The 18,392-nt window shown below is 36.1% G+C and overlaps 1 protein-coding gene across 2 annotated transcripts in view; it reads right to left on the reverse strand.

Annotated features, from left to right (window-relative positions):
* CTNNA3 (catenin alpha 3) overlaps positions 1-18,392 on the reverse strand; it is a 384,435-nt gene that overhangs the window by 101,491 nt on the left and 264,552 nt on the right. For both annotated transcript variants that reach the window (XM_072339610.1, XM_072339609.1), the window contains exon 11: positions 15,346-15,502. In XM_072339610.1, the coding sequence (XP_072195711.1) occupies positions 15,346-15,502 (157 nt within the window). The remainder of the gene's footprint in view (positions 1-15,345; positions 15,503-18,392) is intronic.

The raw sequence follows: 18,392 nt of genomic DNA on the forward strand, positions 1-18,392 counted from the left end.
CATCTCCTATGCCGCTAGAAATTCTACTCAGGAAAGCAGACCATGGTCTTTCCCTTCTTTACTGAGATGTGAGGCTAATGAATGACATAATAGCGGGAACGAAAAGAGGAAAGGAACAGAAAATGAAAAAAAAAAAAAAAAAAAAAAAACAACAACAACAACCTGTGAAGATAACGAGGTCCACAAGAATAACAAACAGATACTCAGAGAGGCTGTGAAATCTCTGCCCTTATGGCCCAGCTATAAGTAGGAGGGTGAACTAGACCTTTGTATTCCATCCATCACAAATCACTTTGATACTGTGATACAGAGAAAATACAGGAAGAACTTTCACCCAAAAAAGGCAAGGCCTAAAGATGACATATCTGGGCTCTATAAATTTCTGAAACAGACTTATCAGTATCATCAAGTCCTTTTTACAGATTTGGTCATAAAAATCCTCAGAGCACTTGCTACCACCTGTTAGCTTGATATTTTTTTTTTCTTCCCGGTTACTTTGAACATAATTGCTACTTTTCACACTTTTCTTTAAATACTGCATAATGAATTACTTGCCTTCCAAAATCAACTTTTATTTTATTCAGTATGTATCATCCCTTGCATGAAATACACACGACAACCATCTTCATTCTGGGTCTGATCTCTTTATTTAAATGGCAGTGAACATCCAAAGCATTTACTACTTTCCTCATAACATTTCTTTCTCAAAAATTGTACAACAGCTTCCCTTTTTTGCCATCTTTACATTCCACAGGCTAAAATTCAATGAGGTTTCTTTTTCCAACAAATGAGCTACAGAAGGGGAAGGGAAAATTGAGCCTTCTCCACATCCGCTTTCTCTTTCATGGGGTGAGGTGAGTACAATTACATGGTTTGTTGTTTTCCCCACTGTTCATTCTTACTAGTTTTCCAACAGTTGGTAAGAACTGTCTGGGTAAGAGTTCCTAAATACAAGAGAGGATTCTCCTTCAGCAAGAGAGAACATCACACAATACAATCCCCACAAGCCTTTCCTCAGTCTTTGTAACTCATTTGCCCTTTTGAAGACAAAGTTGGTTAGAAAGTTGATGAATTAAAGCAGATAGAAACCACCAAGGAAAAAAAAAAAATAATAAAATCTCAATGCTAGGAAAGTAGAGTTTCAATTTTCCTTGCTTTGCCAAAAGAGAAGAGCTGAAGTCTGCAGTTTTATTCCCTTAGCTGAAAAATGACTTGGCCCTAAACAGGGCATAAATAAACCTGTTTTCTGCCCTTCTATAGCCAGGAAATAGAACATGTATTGTTTTCTTTCTAACTTCCACAACTAAAATCCAGATCTACCTAAAATATTATATAACTCCATGAAAATATTCCTTAAAAGAAGCAAGTTTTTAATAAATCAAAAAATTCATAAGTCTAAAAAATGCCAAAAGCATTGTTTTCTGAATGTTTGGTTATGTAAAGGAATTGATTTGTGCCAGGAATTGCGCAGTTTTTCATCCAGCTCCATTCTTACAGATACAGTAAGTCTTTTGAACAGTCAACTAGTTAGATTGCAAGGAAACTGTTCAAAGCACAGCTGTTACAAATCGATGCACAGCCAATACCCTAGTTACTAATTTCAGTGCAGATGCCACAGAATAAACAATTGGTAATCTTTTTAGGTTGGACCAAGTAGCTTTAAAAGAAATCTGCATTTGTTAGAGAATACTCAAAGTTAGTCTTTGAATCAGCTGGAGGATTTGGTCAATTTATTACCACCAGAAAGAATAAATTTCCTTTGTCGGAGAAAAAAAAAAAAAAAAAAAAAAAAAAAAAAAAAAAAAAAAAAAAAAAAAAAAATCTAATGTGAAAATGTATCACTCATTTTATTCTGCTGGGAGACTTTGGTACTGCCTGCTTTACAATGTGCGTAACATAACAGACCACAGTATGTTAAATGGTAACTATTTCAGTTACGCCAATAAATATTTTTAAACAGTAATGGCCACCTGTCAATTTTTGATAATTGATTCAGGTGGAAACACTGACTTTACAATAATAATCTTCTGTAACAGCTTTTATTCCTGCTATACTGAACACCAGACAAGCATGTACTAATTTGTTTTACATAACAGCCAACACACAGAATACATTTTTTAACAGATGTAATTACTTGGTGAGGTATGATCTGGGGTACAAAAGTCCTAAATCTCCGTGCAGAAATGAGTAATTCCGAGCTTTCTCAAATTTGTACTTTTTCCTGATGATGGCATTAACACACATTCATTTTCTGATTGTAGCCTTGTCCGTTAGTTACTAACTTTCAAGTACCAAACATGCAAAAGGGAAAGCTAGCTTCTCACTAAATCAGCTAGTCCCCTGAAATGCAAGCTTAAGGGCCATCTACCACACGATACAGTTACTGTAGCACAATTTTCCTTTCTCTAATGTCATAAGCTGTAGGAGTTCACACAAGCTCTCCCTGTAAGGCTCTATAGCACAATTAAAAGGTAAAGAAAATGAGGATAACAAAGTGATACTGGCAAACAGTTTCAGATTGCGAAGCAACAAAACTGCCTGACAAAGAGAAATGACACATTAAAAAAGGCTAGCAATTCAGTATTTTAAGAAGTAGAATGGGTTAATACTTTTTGTCTTCAACAGTGTCCAGTAACTGACAGATCAGAAACACAAACAAGTACCCAAGGCATGCTTAACACTTGATTTGTCACTCCAAAGAAATTCATGAGAAATATTAAAACAGTAAGAAATGTCTTCCTGGACCATCTAGCTAAATTACTCTGAATAACAAATCTGAATTTCATATACTACCTTCCATATATGAAGTTTCTGTTGTGTTGAGATATTTATACTGTGTAATACTGAGTGTTTATATTTTTCAGTGCATCTCATATGAATCCTGACCTGGCCATTTCTTTTGTAAATACTACCATTTCTTAGGGGAACTAACATACCACTACATCCAGTGTATAACCGTGACACCTGTTCTCAATAGCATTGTTTTGGGTTTCTCTTCTTTATTCTGTTTTATTTCCTTATCAGGGTAGGGGAGCATGATGTACAATGTATATATAAAAAAAAGAGAACTGAACAAAAAAGAACTTTACATCTGGAAAAGGCCATAATTTTGGAAGCACAGCACACAAAGAAATCATGAAGGCTGTTGCTCCAAGACGTGCACACAGTGCCATCTGTGTCAAATGTAGGCATTATGTGCGTACATGCATGTAGACATTAAAAATTTATCCTGGCACTCCTACTATTCAAATGCACAATTTCTACACTTACAGTAAGACTGCAGTCAGAAATAAGGCCAAGAAAACCGTAAAACAAGTTTTTCTGTTACTGCATTGTTATTCTAGAGAAAATGCAGAAATGTCAGCACACTGAGGAAGAACACTCTTTGTCTCACTATTGCAGTAGGGTTCCAATATAATGTAATCACTGGTTTAATACACTGTACAGAAAAAAAGAGACTGTTTGTTTGTTGTTTTTCCCTAGTTTTTGTTTTGTGACTTCTGTTGTTTTTCTGTTTGCGTGTTTTTAAAATACTTTTTTTTTTGTTTGTTTTTTGTTGTTTTTTTGTTTGGTTGGTTTTGGCAGGGGGATAAATTGGGTTTTTTGGTCTGTTTTTTATCACATGTCTGGAACTAAATTAAAAACGTCTTTTACACTCATTAACAACAGAAGTTTGAACACACAAGTCAGACTTCATGCAATCTACAAATTCAACTGGGGATCTTCTGTCTATTTTGCACTCAGTGTTGCTTTGTGTTTGTTCTTTTCCCCATGACATGCTGAGGCTTCCCAGCTTTAAGAAAAGTAAAAGCACATCCTATGCAGTTGCTGGACATCCCAAAGAGCAGGCTCCTTTTTAGTCAACAGAGAGTAACTCTTTAGTATCTTACTGCTTATTATTAAAGGGAGCCTTAACACAGTGCATCCTATTCAGCAATCAATTTCTTGTATCTTGTGCACTTCTGTATGCGTTTTGTAAAGTTCCTTTTTGAAAAACAACAAGAAAGAAATAACTAGAGGTTTGATATGCTACACACTAGCCTGGCTGTCTTTCAGTAGCAAAGACGCAGCTTATAAATTTCAGAACTATAACACTACCATGCACTGAGATCTGCTATCTCTTAGATAAAAGAGGTTGTGATAAGAAATGAATTTTGCAGCTAACTATAGGCCTCAGCACAAACTCAGTGAAATTCAGTAAAATGTGAGCAGGAACGGAGTGTGGAATTTCAGTTTCTGGATTAAATAATCCAAACAACTGAGTTCAATGAAGAACAGCACACTACCTTGCCACTTAGTTCTGCCTACTTCCTGGGTAATTTTGCATATTTATTCTTTGATTTACTCTTGCCCTCTGAAGAGGTACAAAAGGTTCATGACTTGGACATCCATATAACATTAGCAATAGATACAGAAACTTTTGAATCAGAAAATGAAGACATGTCAGGCTTCCATAGTACAACACTTGCCAGAACAGTTCTCCAAAAATCAGGATGTGATTCTACTTGGTGCATAGTTTATGGAATACTTAAATATTTAATCCCTACTAATACATGTTACCTAAAATGTGCCACATCATTACATTGTTTGCATCTGAATCTAAGCAATCAGTGTAACAAGAGTAATTTGCAATTATGTTGGTGTATTAGGAACTGGATCCTACTTTTGTGGCAAGGAAATGAACGAGAACTGCTCCTATTTTATTATGTTGGTCAGTGACACCAAGAGTGGGTTTCGGTGGTATGGCAGAAGAAAAAGTTGAACTTTCCCACCAATGTTTTGTTATACTTTGTTGCTATGTGACAGACAGCAGCAGAGGAGCAGTTTGAAAAATGGCACCTGACATGGATGCGCATATAAAGCAAAAGTGTGGAACTGAATTCCTCCATGCAGAAAAAAAAAATGGCACCCACTGACATTCATCAATGCTTGATGAACATTTACGGAGATCAAGCAGTAGATGGGACAACAGTGCACCACCCATGGGTGGTGTATTTCAGCAGTGATGACACCAACAACAGATCAGCTCAACTGGCACAGATATTTATGAGCATGGCATGCAGGCTCCTGTTCACCACCAGCAAAAAATGCATAGGTAATGGTGGTGACTACGTTGAAAACAGTTTTAATCTGAGAATTTTTTATATCAGATAGTGTTACTGCACTCCTTGTACCTGTTGTAGTTTCTATGAAAATAAATATGAGGCATTACTTTCAGAGTGAGCTTTGTACACCAATGGGAAGTAGAAAGCAACACTAAATTTTCAAATAAAACAAAATGAATACAATGAGTAGCAACAAGCTACCAGGAACAACATATTAATCCAAGATTTCTAAAGGAAATTTAAATTCAAATTGTTGAACTACAAGTTAGGGTATTAATTTCTATCAACACTGATAACACCATCTCTTAATATCTTTGGTAGGGAGCAGGGGAAAGAGAAAACTTTGTACGCCTTGTTTGGGCAAACCAGTGCTATGAACAGGGAGTATGTATGCTTTAACATAGGTAATTCTTATCTGTCTTGAAGCACTTCATAATCAGGCCAAACAAAGCAGAGATAAATGGAATTGAAATGAATTGTACAACCTACCTTCTGTTTCAGCACTGTTCTAAGAGCATACATCTCTACATAGATTTCTTACAGACTTATTCTTTCATGGCATGGCATTGTATTTAGCTAGGTCAGATGCCAAGATGACAGTATGAAAATGCCAAGAAGTCACCACAAAAACATTATGTTTAGTCCCAACTGTCTGAACAGCATTTTATTTTTTTTATTTTTTTCTCCATTGACATGCTGTCAGTAAATCTATAATTAGCAATTTTTGCAACACATTCATCTATGAACTTGCAACATAGTAATACATTGAACCAGAGCTCTGAACTGCTGACGGGAAACTAATTATATGAAGAGAGATAAGCAAGCCAGAAATCTGATTCATTATTTCATTACTCCCCGTTCAAGCATTTGCCATGATTTTGCAGTTTGAATGACTTCAACTGTCTCACTTGTTATCTTAATGACTAACTACCAAAAGTAATTTGAAATGTGACCCTGATCAAGATCTAAAATTCAATGCTCTGAGTACTTACAGGTTGAATATTAGCCTTGCAATTCATTGCATTTGAGCACTATTAAAACCAGTGTTTGTTTTCAACATAAAAGTTATAATAGCATCACAGGGTTAAAAGAAAAGTAATGACAAGTTTCACAACAAAGTGACAGACACCTTAAATCTCTTAATCTATGTCTTGATTGAATGAAAACTCTTCAGAAACCAAGAAATTGGCATTATAAATATTTGCTTTGTAGATAATAAAAAGAACATTCTCTTCTCTCCCTTATCAAAATAGTCAATTTCTTAAGAACCTTTCCAGTTCCTTGATCTCACAAAAGGTAGCATGATTGCAGTTTACACAACAATTACAAAAACAAGGGTTTCTCCTTTTCCCAGATAAATAAAGAAAAAAATGCCTATCCACTATGATCCAAATCATATAAACAAAATAGTATACAGGAGGTACTGCACAATAAATTCCTATGCTTACCCACAAAGTGGTCACTAAACCCTGAAGTTACAATGTACCACTAATGTTGAACTCATCCAGGAAAAGGCCCTTCTACAAAGGCTTAAATGATTTCCACATTCTCCAGCAACAGGAATAGTCAGGAACAAGGAATACTTTCCACAAAAACAAAACCTCAGACCTATAATTCTACATCACATTCTTATTAATGCAATTCTGAAACTTCCACAAAGACATCTTGCTTAGTTATGTGGCATTCAAATATTATGAGTAGTTGAACAAGTTTTTCTTAAAAATCCTACACACAACACTGAAGGGATGCATACCTGTTCTGAGAGTGCATTGATACCTGCAGGCTGTGGTAAAAGGAAGTTTATGTCAATCCTGAACATACCCAAAACAGAAAGACTTCTGATGGTACAACACCATGGCTACGCAAGGACTTCCCTGTACCAAGTCACAGTTTGTTACAGTTTGAACTAAAACATATTCACATAGTCTTTTTGCTATGGCACAAACATACTACATGCTTTCTATGATATTCATTTTTTTAAAAAAAGCTTGCACTATATGAACAGCTTACTTTGTTTTCCTTTAGGTGTAAATGAAAAAAACAAACAAAAAAACCCACAATTAATAGAATCAATCTCACTAATATTGATGAGCATCACCTGCACTTATAAAACACCCATCTGCTCAATTACAATAGCCATAGATAAAATCCAGTCACTGTAAGTTGACATTAATTTGAAAGGAAAGAGCTTTACCCACGATAATTTAATCACACACAAACAAATGCACAAATAAGCTTCTATATCTGTAACCACAGTAGTGCATGATTTGAAGAGAACAACCTTAAAGTAAATTACCCATAGATCTAACTTCCTCATTCTACTTTGTTACACTGTAATACTGAAGTTACTGCAAATATCTGAAGCAGCAAAATTTAAGGTGTTTCAACAGACCTCACTCTCCCTACAGTATATCCACCTGCTAGTAAATACAGGTCAGGCTGCAAGTAGCTTATTCAGTGATGCTCCTTAAAACCTACTGAGCGGTCTCTGTGTAATCTATACTGCAACGGAAGACTTCTCTCATTACACTTTCTTTTTTAAGGTGACAGCCAGTGCCCACACTACAGTCTTTCATTTTTAAAATTTGTCTAAGACAAAGGCATAACCCCAAGGGCAAAAGGTAAAATTTCTTTTTGAAGGTGCCTAAGGTTCTGGGCTGGTTCAGTCTGGGTTCCATGACTAATGGGGTGGGGGAACCCACAGACCCATACCCTGAAATAGGATGAAGGGGGTAGGGAAATGATAGGGAGAAGGTAGGTAGATGGGCCTAAATACAAAACAGCAGGAATAAGGGAGAAAAGAACTAATGTACCGAACATGATACCAGAATGTGAGATAACACAATATAATACAATATATTTGGAATTGAAGCTCATAAATCAAATAAAATGAGAGAGCGTCCAAAACTGAAGGCCTTATTCTAATGCTGAAGGCAAGAGGGCTGGGGAGCACACACTGCAGAGATAAACAGTAAAAAGAAAGGGCAGTCTCGTGGCTCATGAGCAGTTTTATCCTTCCCTCTGAACAGAAAACAGAAATGGAACAGTGAAGTCTTCTGGGACTCATAGTTCTTCCCTCCTTAGAAAGGTATCCAGAAACTACTGACAATCCATGGAACTGAAGCATTAACTTTCAGCGCATTACACAGTACTGTGATGTGGAATACAAAGAACAAAAATCATAAACCCACAACAGATGGATACTGAAGTATAGGAAGGACAGAGATTCTAGAAATCTTAGCAGGTAAATGTCAAAGGAAAGAAAAGATTTGAGAGTGGCAAGGGATAAAAAGGGGAGATTTTCAATGAAAATGCACTGGAATTTAAAGATAATATTAGATAAAATCAAATATAAAGTGCATTCTAAATTTTCAAACATTACAACATTGAATAGAAAGTCCTACAATTTTTACTGATTCTCAGTAATATATAAATATATAAAGTTTCCCAGTGTATCTAAAACCTCCAGTGGAACAAGAGAGAAAATAAGGAAGAACAGGATTTTACACAATTGAAGTAATATTATTTGAAAAACTTCTAGACAATGTAGGGATTCTCTCTCAATAAACTTCCAAGTTAGTTTCAGCAATTCCAAGCCTTCTACCACCTGCCTCTGTTCATGTATTTACAGCAACCAACCTATACAAAGACCTCTTGTCACATCTAGGCTACTCGTAGTGCCAATTTCTTGGATTAAAAAAAGCCACAAACACCATCAAAACACATCAAGATCTTGAAGACGACAAAAATAAAACTAGGTGTGCATGATGCATTTTCCAGTTATGGCACAATAACTGCCATTTTTAACACAAAATTCCTGCCTTTCCAGATGTTGGTTTAGTGTAGTAAAGGACAAAGGATGCCATGAAAACTAGAATCTCTATTTTGACAAGAGCAATTGATAAACAAAGAGCAAAAAATAACCTATCATATCTAATCTCCATTTCCATCCAATCTTGCCCTGTCCAGGATATCCACTGAATTCACAAACCCATGTGGTTCTTCCATTCAAATGCTCTGCCAATTAGCCAGCGTAAATACGATTATTTATTACATAAGTGCAAACCAACATGATTAAATCACTCCAGACAGAAATAAACAGAAAACAATTGAACAGCTTGCAGTTGACTACACATATCATGCACTGTTTCTCTACTTCATAACCAACTTATTTAAAGACCTCCATTATATAAGAACTCCTGCAATAATTGATGTATGTATACCAAAATGAAGAAATCATTCAAAACAATGAATGATATAAGCACAACATGACTCCAAGGTAAAGACCAGTGTATGTTTTAACAGCCCCTTTTCCTTCACCCAACAATCCAAAGCCAGAAGAATACATGAAGCTGGAAAAAATGAAATTTCACATTTGCATACTCATTTCACTGATGAGCTATGAAGACTGCTGTGAGACAAAGCACAGACCCTAAAAGAATCGTGACCTCTGGTTAGCAGACAGAATGAGCAGAGAAGGACAGGGTGTATTACGCTAATTACTTCTGATGCTTTGCATCTTTCTTTCTCAAAATGTCATCAATCAACCTGTGGTAGATCACAAGCTATATTTACCTTGAAGTTTGTTGATTTTGTTTCAAACAAATTTTTTTTTTAAAAAAGGATTTTTATACCAAATAAATAAACCAGCTTTTTCTAGGAAGTATAAAGAAATTTCTTGAGAATTCCTTCAAACAATGTGACGATGAATAATGCTGAATGCTGATTCAACATCAGAGACATAGGAGTATGATTTTATTTAAGAAATATTTCAAAAATTGGCAATAGACTGGCACTGAACAAAAAGAAATAGCAAGAATCAATGAAATTTGACTCTGTGGATACCAATCAGTGTATGTCACCAGAATGAGGTGGTGGGTAGTGTGTTTCAGCACGGATAACAGCAAGAACAGGTCACCTCTGCTGGTGCAGATTTTTACAAGTGTGGCATGCAGGCCCTTGCTTATTGCAGGCTGATGGTAATGACTATGTTGAAAAGCAGCTGGTAATTTACTGACATTTTTTTCTATCAAATAGCATTATTATGCTCATAGTATCTGTTGTAGTTTCGATGGAAATGAGGAGGAGGCATTACTTTTGGAGCAACCTACATAGTTAGAACAATTAAAATAGCAATGACAGAAACATAAATAAAAGTAATTGTGCTGGGAGTTGACAGGGAGGAAGAGTGCTGAACAGTGGAATTTTATTTGTTCAACTCACCTTGAAATCTAAACAAAATGTAACGTGCTTGTTTTAGCAATCTGTAACAGCAATTTCTATGAGCAGAGGGGATCCTCCCAACACAACTGGGAAGAGCTACACTCCTGCAGGGAGTTCAGAAGGATTCAAGTTGGCATAGCATCCACAGACACTGGAAGAAAATGACCACTGTGAAAAGAGAAACCACCTACCCAGCAACCATCGACTTCCTTCACCTCACATGTATTCCAAACAAAGCTCCTGAAATCTCATAAATCTCCAAGCTGGATGTGTCTGTACAAGTACAGGAAAGCACAACTCTGTGAAAGATGAGTTTGACAAATATATTTAAGTAATAAAAATTTAAAAATAATTTTGAAAGAAAGTTTAGACCACTGAAAAAGAAAGCAGCAGCTGCTACTAGATCACAGGTAAGTATGGTTCATATCTAAATACTCATGACTTTAACGAAGCACACGTTATCACAAGCCCAGCTGTTTATCATTCCTGAAAAAATGCAATGATTACAAGACTGGCTCTGCAGATGAAGGGATTACACTGGGTATTGTTTACAATATTTTAACAGACTCCAATTGTAGCTCCATGAATGGTCACACTCAGAGAGCTGCAGTCGATGGTTCAATGTCCAAGTGGAGACTGATGATGAGAGGCATTCCTCAAGGATTTGTACTAAGACCGGTGTTATTCAATATCTGCTGCCCAGGTAGGTGACATGGATAGTGGGATCAAGTACACCCTCAGCAAGATTGCAGATGGCACCAAACTGAGCGGTGTAGCTGTCAAACTAGAAGGAAGGGATGCTATCCAGAGGGACCTGGACAGGCTTGAGAGATGGGCCCATGCCAGCCTCATGAAGCTCAACAAAGCCAAGTGCAAGGTCCTGTACTGGGTCAGGCAATCCCAAGCACAGACAAAGGTTGGGCAAAGAGCAGTTTGAGAGCAGCCCTGAGGAAAAGGATTTGAAAGTATCAGTTGAAAGACTCAATATGAGCCAGCAAGGTGCTCTTGCAGCCCAGAAGGCCAACCATATCCTGGGTTGCATCAAAAGATGTGTGACCAGCAGGTCAACAGAGGTGATTCTGCCCCTCTACTCTGCTTTCATGAGACCCCAGCTGGAGTACCGTGTCCAGTTCTGGAGCTTCCAACACAAGGACATGGAGTTCTTGGAGTGGATCTAGAGGAGGGCCACGAAGATGATCTGAAGGCTCGAGCACTTCCCCTGTGAGAACAGGCTGAGAACACTGGGGCTCTTCAGCCTAGAGAATGCTCTGAGGGGACACTGCAGCAGCCTTCCAGTACCTGAAAGGGGACTACAGGAAAGCTGGGGAGGGACTTTAGAAGGGCACGCAGTGACAGGACAAGGGGAAATGGTTTTAAACTGGAAAAGGGTAGATTTAGACTAGATATTAAGAATTTCTTTACTATGAGGGTGGCGAGACACTGGAACAAGTTGCCCAGGGCCAGGCTGGATGGGACTTTGAGCAACCTGCTCTATTAAGAGGTGTCTCTGCCTATAGCAGGGGATTAGAACTGGATGATCTTAAAGGACCCTTCCAACCAAAACCATTCTAAGACTCTACAACCAGAGGGCTGGAGCAACTCTCCTATGAGAAAAGGCTGAAAGGGTTGGGCTTGTTCAGGCTGGAGAAGAGAAGGCTCCAGAAAAACCTAATTATGGTCTTTCAGAACTTAAAGGGTGTCTACAGGAAAGCTGGGACAGAGTCTTTAACAGAGAATGCAGAAAAAGGACAATGGTTAATGGCTTTAAACTAAAAGAAGGGTGATTTAGATTAGGTATAAGGAACCAATGCTTTACCCAGAGAATGGTGAGGCACTGGAACAGGCTGCCCAGAGAAGTTGTGGAAGCATCTTATGTAGAAGTATTCAGCCCCTTCCCTCCACAGCAGAGTGTTTGGAACTACATAGTATTTAAGGTTTATTTCAACACAAACCATTCTACAATTAGATGCGAAAGGAAAATCAGACAAAATAATTTTCCAGCATGCATAGGGCAGCCAGGGAATTTCTGCTCCTGGAGACCATTAAGCATTCTCTCAACAATACCCAAGTAACCTGATCTAATTTGAAGTTCGTCCTGCCCTGTGCAATAAGTTTGATTACATAATCAAGAGTTTTCTTCAAGTACCTTTTGTTCTTTCATTCTACTCTCCTGTTCTGCAATTTTGTACCTGTTGCAATTCAGGTTAATAATACAGCACATCCTGACTCCTAATTAACTATTAAAGATTGCTACTGGTTGTAAAAACTGCAGTTAACAGCACAGACTTCAGACTTTAAGGGACAGTGTTAGTAAAGAAATGAAGCAGCAAATTTACCTGTGTTTTCACAGAAATTATATCCTTAAACCCAAGCCTTTGCAAAAAGACAAGGGAACTTTCTTTTTTTTTCCCTGTTTCTTTCTGCTACTGTTAAGCTGAAGATTTAATGACACCAAATAAAAACTACATTATGGTAGCAAAAAAGCATGTTCACTTAGTTCATGTTCTTGTTTGGGCCATAAGACCACTTAAACTTTGTATCAGTATGTCATAAAGATTAATATCCACTTTTTTTTTTTTTTTTTTTTTTTTTTACTTTAATAAACCATCCAAAACTGATAGGCAGACAGCGATTCTCTGTTCCTAGGAGCATCTACCAATAATGGTACTATTATTTGTCACGTTTCATATTGGAAATGACACCGTTTTACACAATTCATTAGCTCTTGTTTTCCTTTAAATTAATAAGCATTCATTTACACTGGCTATTTTCAATTAGACCTCTTCCTACCTTATAAGAGAACTAATTTCATCTGTCTCTGAAGCATTGTTTTTCCTTTAACCCAAGTTATCACATAAATGAATAGAACAAAACTGAAACAGATAAACAAAAAAACAATTTCATGAGGATAGGTGAATCAGAAAATAAGACACCAATCTACTTAGAAAAATATGAATAGCATAATTCATATATAAAATAACTGTTAATTATTAGTACCTTTCTTTTCCCCTCCATTTTCAAATGCTCACAATTCCCTCAGCCTTTTCATCCACAACAGGTTACTGTCTCTTCCTTGTGCTACATCAGAAAAGGACATGTATCACTGTAGAAGAGTGAAAGAGGCTTTCTGTACATGCCTTGTTTCAGCAACCCCACAACTGGCTCACAAAGAATAACAAGGAGGCCTTTTTTGCAGAGCTCAATTATTCTCTATCCTTTTAGCGATATTACTCCTAATTCCATTTATTTTTTAAGACAACAAAACAACCTATTAGATCAACGAAACAGTGACTGCTGAGCTCTGCACAAATTTTCAGCAATGCCTTTAATAGGTGCTACATTATAACTTTAAGATATACAGTCTCAGGTTATGTTTTTCTGTACTACGATGCTTAGATAACATTTAGGACAGGAACTCAAAAAATAATCAATTCACACCATTTCTCAGGAAATTCTACATTCAAACCTAGGTCACTTGGTTAGGTATACTGACCGACCAGCATGAAGCAAAGAGAAGATCTGTATGCAGCATCAGGCTAACTCAAAAAGAGTCCAAAGAGCCATCTCCGCTTATGGTTTTTGCACTGTCTCACAATCAGTGTTTCAAATCACAAGAGGAATACCACTTGCTACTCCAGTCCAGGGACTCCAGTCCAGCAGTTTCCAGTTACCATAATAAAAATAGCATTTTTTAAAAATATACAGGAATACACAGGTAAATGCCAGAGCAATCACTGTACAACTCAAGACTTGTTTGGGGTTTTTTTGTTTGCTTTTTTTTTTTTTTTTTTTTTGTGTGTGTATGTGTGTTTGTTTGTTGTTGTTTTCAGACAGAAGCACATTTTCACTTTTAATGAACAAGTAATGACTTGGGAAAATAAACTTAGCTTAGACATCACCTGCAATGGTTACTACACATGTTCTACACTGTTGCATGAACTACACAATCCTAACAAGTGGAATTCAGCTGTATGTATTCGTGCAGAAAAGAAAGGGCAGACAAATGACACATCAGCCATAAGAAAAATAAATAAATAAAAATTTAAACCACATTTTATGAAGATGACAAGTTTTGGGGTTTTTTTCTGCCCATACTACTCTAGGTCAAAAGTGTACTTTTGGTCTCTGAAGAACAGGAAGTAGAACAGGTGGTTAGTAGCTCCTGTTTCTATGCTGAAGACAAAGAGCTTCAGAAAATGCTATCATTAAAGGTCTCTCCACTGAATAAATTTTGAAGTATATTCCTCTCAACAACTACACAGAAATAACATTTCTGGAAATAATATAATGCATCTGTTTTGTTAATAAGGTGTTTTTAAACATATCAACATAAAAAAAGTAGCCCCTGTGATTTCTTACTTCTATGTCTATTACAGAAATTACTGTAGAACCAAGTTTTACTTACATAAATTCATAAGCACATCCAGAAAAACTCTGGATGACCAGAAGCTTGGTGCCTGCACAGCTCAAGGAAAAGCCAAACTATCAAAACTAATTTAGTACCACTTCCTTTTCTCTCCTGAACTCAAAAATCATCCATCAATTAAGTGTCCCAGTAAAAGTTTCTGTTTGTATTATCTTTGTAAATAACAGCTATGGAGGCTCTAGATCTATTAAATACTATATTACACTATTTTTCATAATATTACACTGGGAGGGAAGGGAAACGCCCAGACAATCTTCTATGTATATACACACCAATATGTACTTCCTTTCGCAGAAACTGACTTCACACAGCACAAAGGATTTTAAAAGTTAGAGAGAGATGAAACCATAAGATTGGATAAATGCATCCATTGTAAGAGAGAAATTCTGCTTCACATGCCTACAGTTTGTTCAAAGGACTTCTACGCTGTACAGAGTAGAAACACTTACTGTGCCGGGACATTTAAAACATACAATAGGCTTCACAAAACCTTAAACTGATCTTGCTCATTTCCAGTAGAAAAGTAACTCTCGTATGAAAAGTTTTTGAAGCACATGTAGGAATAATCTGATTCAAAAATAGCTATCATACCTGATACAGCAAGGAAATCATCAATACTTGTTATGTCATCCACAGCTTCAGTAAGAACATGGATGTGATTCTCCCATATGCTCCTATACATCTCCATGTTGTTTTTTACAACTTGACTTTTTGGTCTTGCAGAAAGAGCTAAAGCTGCATTAATAACCTGTACAAAACAAACAAACAAACAACAAAACAAAATAATTATGTATTTCAAAACAAAGTTTTACTCAAAGCTTAATACTGCAGAGCAGCATTTATATTATTCCAACTTTTGTTTCACTCGCTGTAAAAGTATTATATGTTAGCAAATGCCGAAGTTAACTTCTTTTTTAGCTTCATGAAGTAAAAAGGGCCTATTATTGAGTATTTTCACTGAAGGAGATATCATCAGCTTTTATCATGTAAAAGCATGTTACCAGGAAAACAGATACATAACTTATGGCAAGGAAATAACATGTAGGAAAATCTATATAAAAATAGCATCATTCTGGTATTTCTAAATCAGTTAGGCCTAAAAGTAGTAGATATGTTCACAATTAAGGGGGTAAATTACATCTCTCCTAGAAGGGACTAATGTTAGATAAAATACTAGATGGTAAAATTACTACTTCATTAGACACCTCTTAAATCAGTTCATTAGCTATAGGGCTTTCTTTAATATGGCATTTTATTGATGTTACATCCAAAACCATTACATAACTCAAACTGTACTATTTATTAAGGTAACTGGTTGAAATACTATTTAAAGCAAAGAATAAAAAGAATCAAAACAACATGCCACACTAATCCCCAGTGTTGAAGGTATATATTCATGAAACAGTTCAAGTATCATGCCACTGTAACAACTCCATTATACCAAAGAATACGAACTAGGAAACTTCTGACCCTAAATTTAAATGGTGCTTCTTTATACTACTACCAATCCTCCTGACTCTGCTTGAGATTATAAACTAAATGAATAATCTGTTTTACTTTTGTTTTTATTTAACCTATTACACAATTGGTGAAATTTAATTACAAATTTTAGTAATATTCATGCTTTTATAACAGAAGAATATACATATGCTTTCAAAATGAAATTGCCGGGGTTGAGTCTTTTACTAACAGCTCTGGTAGAGATAGACCATCTTATTTGTACTTTACCAGGTAGCTGGAGAAGGAAGAAGGTATGCAACTACAACGAAGAAAAGGATTTCTTCACCGAGTGCATAAATATTCAGGGGACAAAAAAGAGAGTCCAGTGTTAAAGCACCCTACTCTCCAGGAGGAAAATCAAATTTGCAACAGGAAAAGCATAAACTTAGAATTGGAACCAGCTAGATAGATAGAAAAACAAAACAAAAAAAATCACATTCAAGTTTACTTTCTACAAGCCAATAGAAGCAAGTCTATCATACCAGCTGACTACAAAGTAGAAAATACTGTCAGCAAAAGCAACAATATGAGAACAAGCAGAAACAATAACTGAAAAATCATGAGGGCAAGTTTTTTGCTCTACTTCTTTTAAGTGCAATACCATCCATTTTGGAGCGCCATACTTCTAAAGAAAACACAATTTCTCTCCCATTCAAGAGAGAACAGCATCAATTACCATTACCATAGACTAAAAAAAAACCCACAATCTGTGAGAGAAGTTGAAAAAAGAAGTCAGTTTTGAGGAGAAGCTGAAGACAGAAAGCTGCTGTAGAGATTAAATGAAAATCAAATTCTGGGGTGGGGAAAAAAAGCAACCACTAAAAACGACAAACAGATAAAGAACCACTCGCAACAGCAAAAAGTCAAACAAACCAAACACTATCCACACTGCGCTGCCAAAAAGCTCCTCATTTTACTTGTTTTAGATTAAAATAACAAGTACACTAAGTACTTAACTAAGGAAGACTGTATAATTAACATTTAATCTGCTGCATATCAAATAGCACCAACGTGGTATAGTATACCAACATACTAAAATGATTTATTGTGTATTTTTAGAAAACAGGAATTTAATTGTCACCAAGGTGCTACTTAATTATTAATCATGTAACAAATACACTTAAACATTGTTTAATTTAAACACTGTTTGGTTGACTTCTGAATGCAAGGAAGACCTTTGCCACTTTGAATTATTACCAAATAGCTCCAACTTGCACAAAATTATCTTCTAATTTGGAAAACAAAGGATATGCAATCTTAAGTTTAAAGCTATGCAATAGATTGAATAAAGCTCAATCTGTCATGCTCATTTTCTAGATTAAAATAACTCAATTATTTAAATTAGACTTTCAACTCTTTTGACAATTAATTTTGTCTTATTTATATAATTGAATCATGCAGATGGTCTTAAATCACACACTATTAAGTTTTCCACAAATAAAAAAATTAGGAAAGAACCAAAGTATCAAGTTAATACTGATTAAAAGCAAAAAGTAAATGCTAGAAGAAAAGCACTCAGCAGTTGAGCAATTAAAATCTGAAAATAGTGGGTCTCCTTACACTGCTTTTCAAACCTGCAGAACCTGTTTTTCAAATACTTGATGAAAAGCATCGCTTTCTGTGCATCTATGATACAATGGAATACTCTTAAAACAAATCAAAGGCATCTCAAAATCCACAGTCACCAGCTACAGGTTAAGATGTTTGCTTACAAAACAGAAGAAAAAGAAAAAAAAAATAAAATAAAATACTAGATGTGACAAGCCTGAGACAAGTGTTTGACAAAGCACTGATCTAGCCAGATCCAGAAACGGACTTAAAACTGATGACTCTTTTTCCATTTCTAGCTAAAATGTAGTTTATGCTAAACGTGCCATTGTCCCCCTCGTTTTCAGACACCTCTTCAACCTATTCCCCTTGCCATGCATTACACAATCTTATTTTATCCATATTCCAGATTTGTAAAACCTGCAGACACACCATTTAGCAGTTGTATCATCTGGCAGCAGACCTGCCCCAGTGGTACGATCCCATCCCTAAAAGCAGGTGCACTTGTGAAAACCATCATCCAATTTCCTGCTCAATTACACTTTTTAAATGCAATTATCAGGAAACATACTCTGCTAAAATACATAATG

The sequence above is a fragment of the Excalfactoria chinensis genome, chromosome 6, assembly GCF_039878825.1.
Source record: "Excalfactoria chinensis isolate bCotChi1 chromosome 6, bCotChi1.hap2, whole genome shotgun sequence".
Classification (NCBI taxonomy): Eukaryota; Metazoa; Chordata; class Aves; order Galliformes; family Phasianidae; genus Excalfactoria; species Excalfactoria chinensis.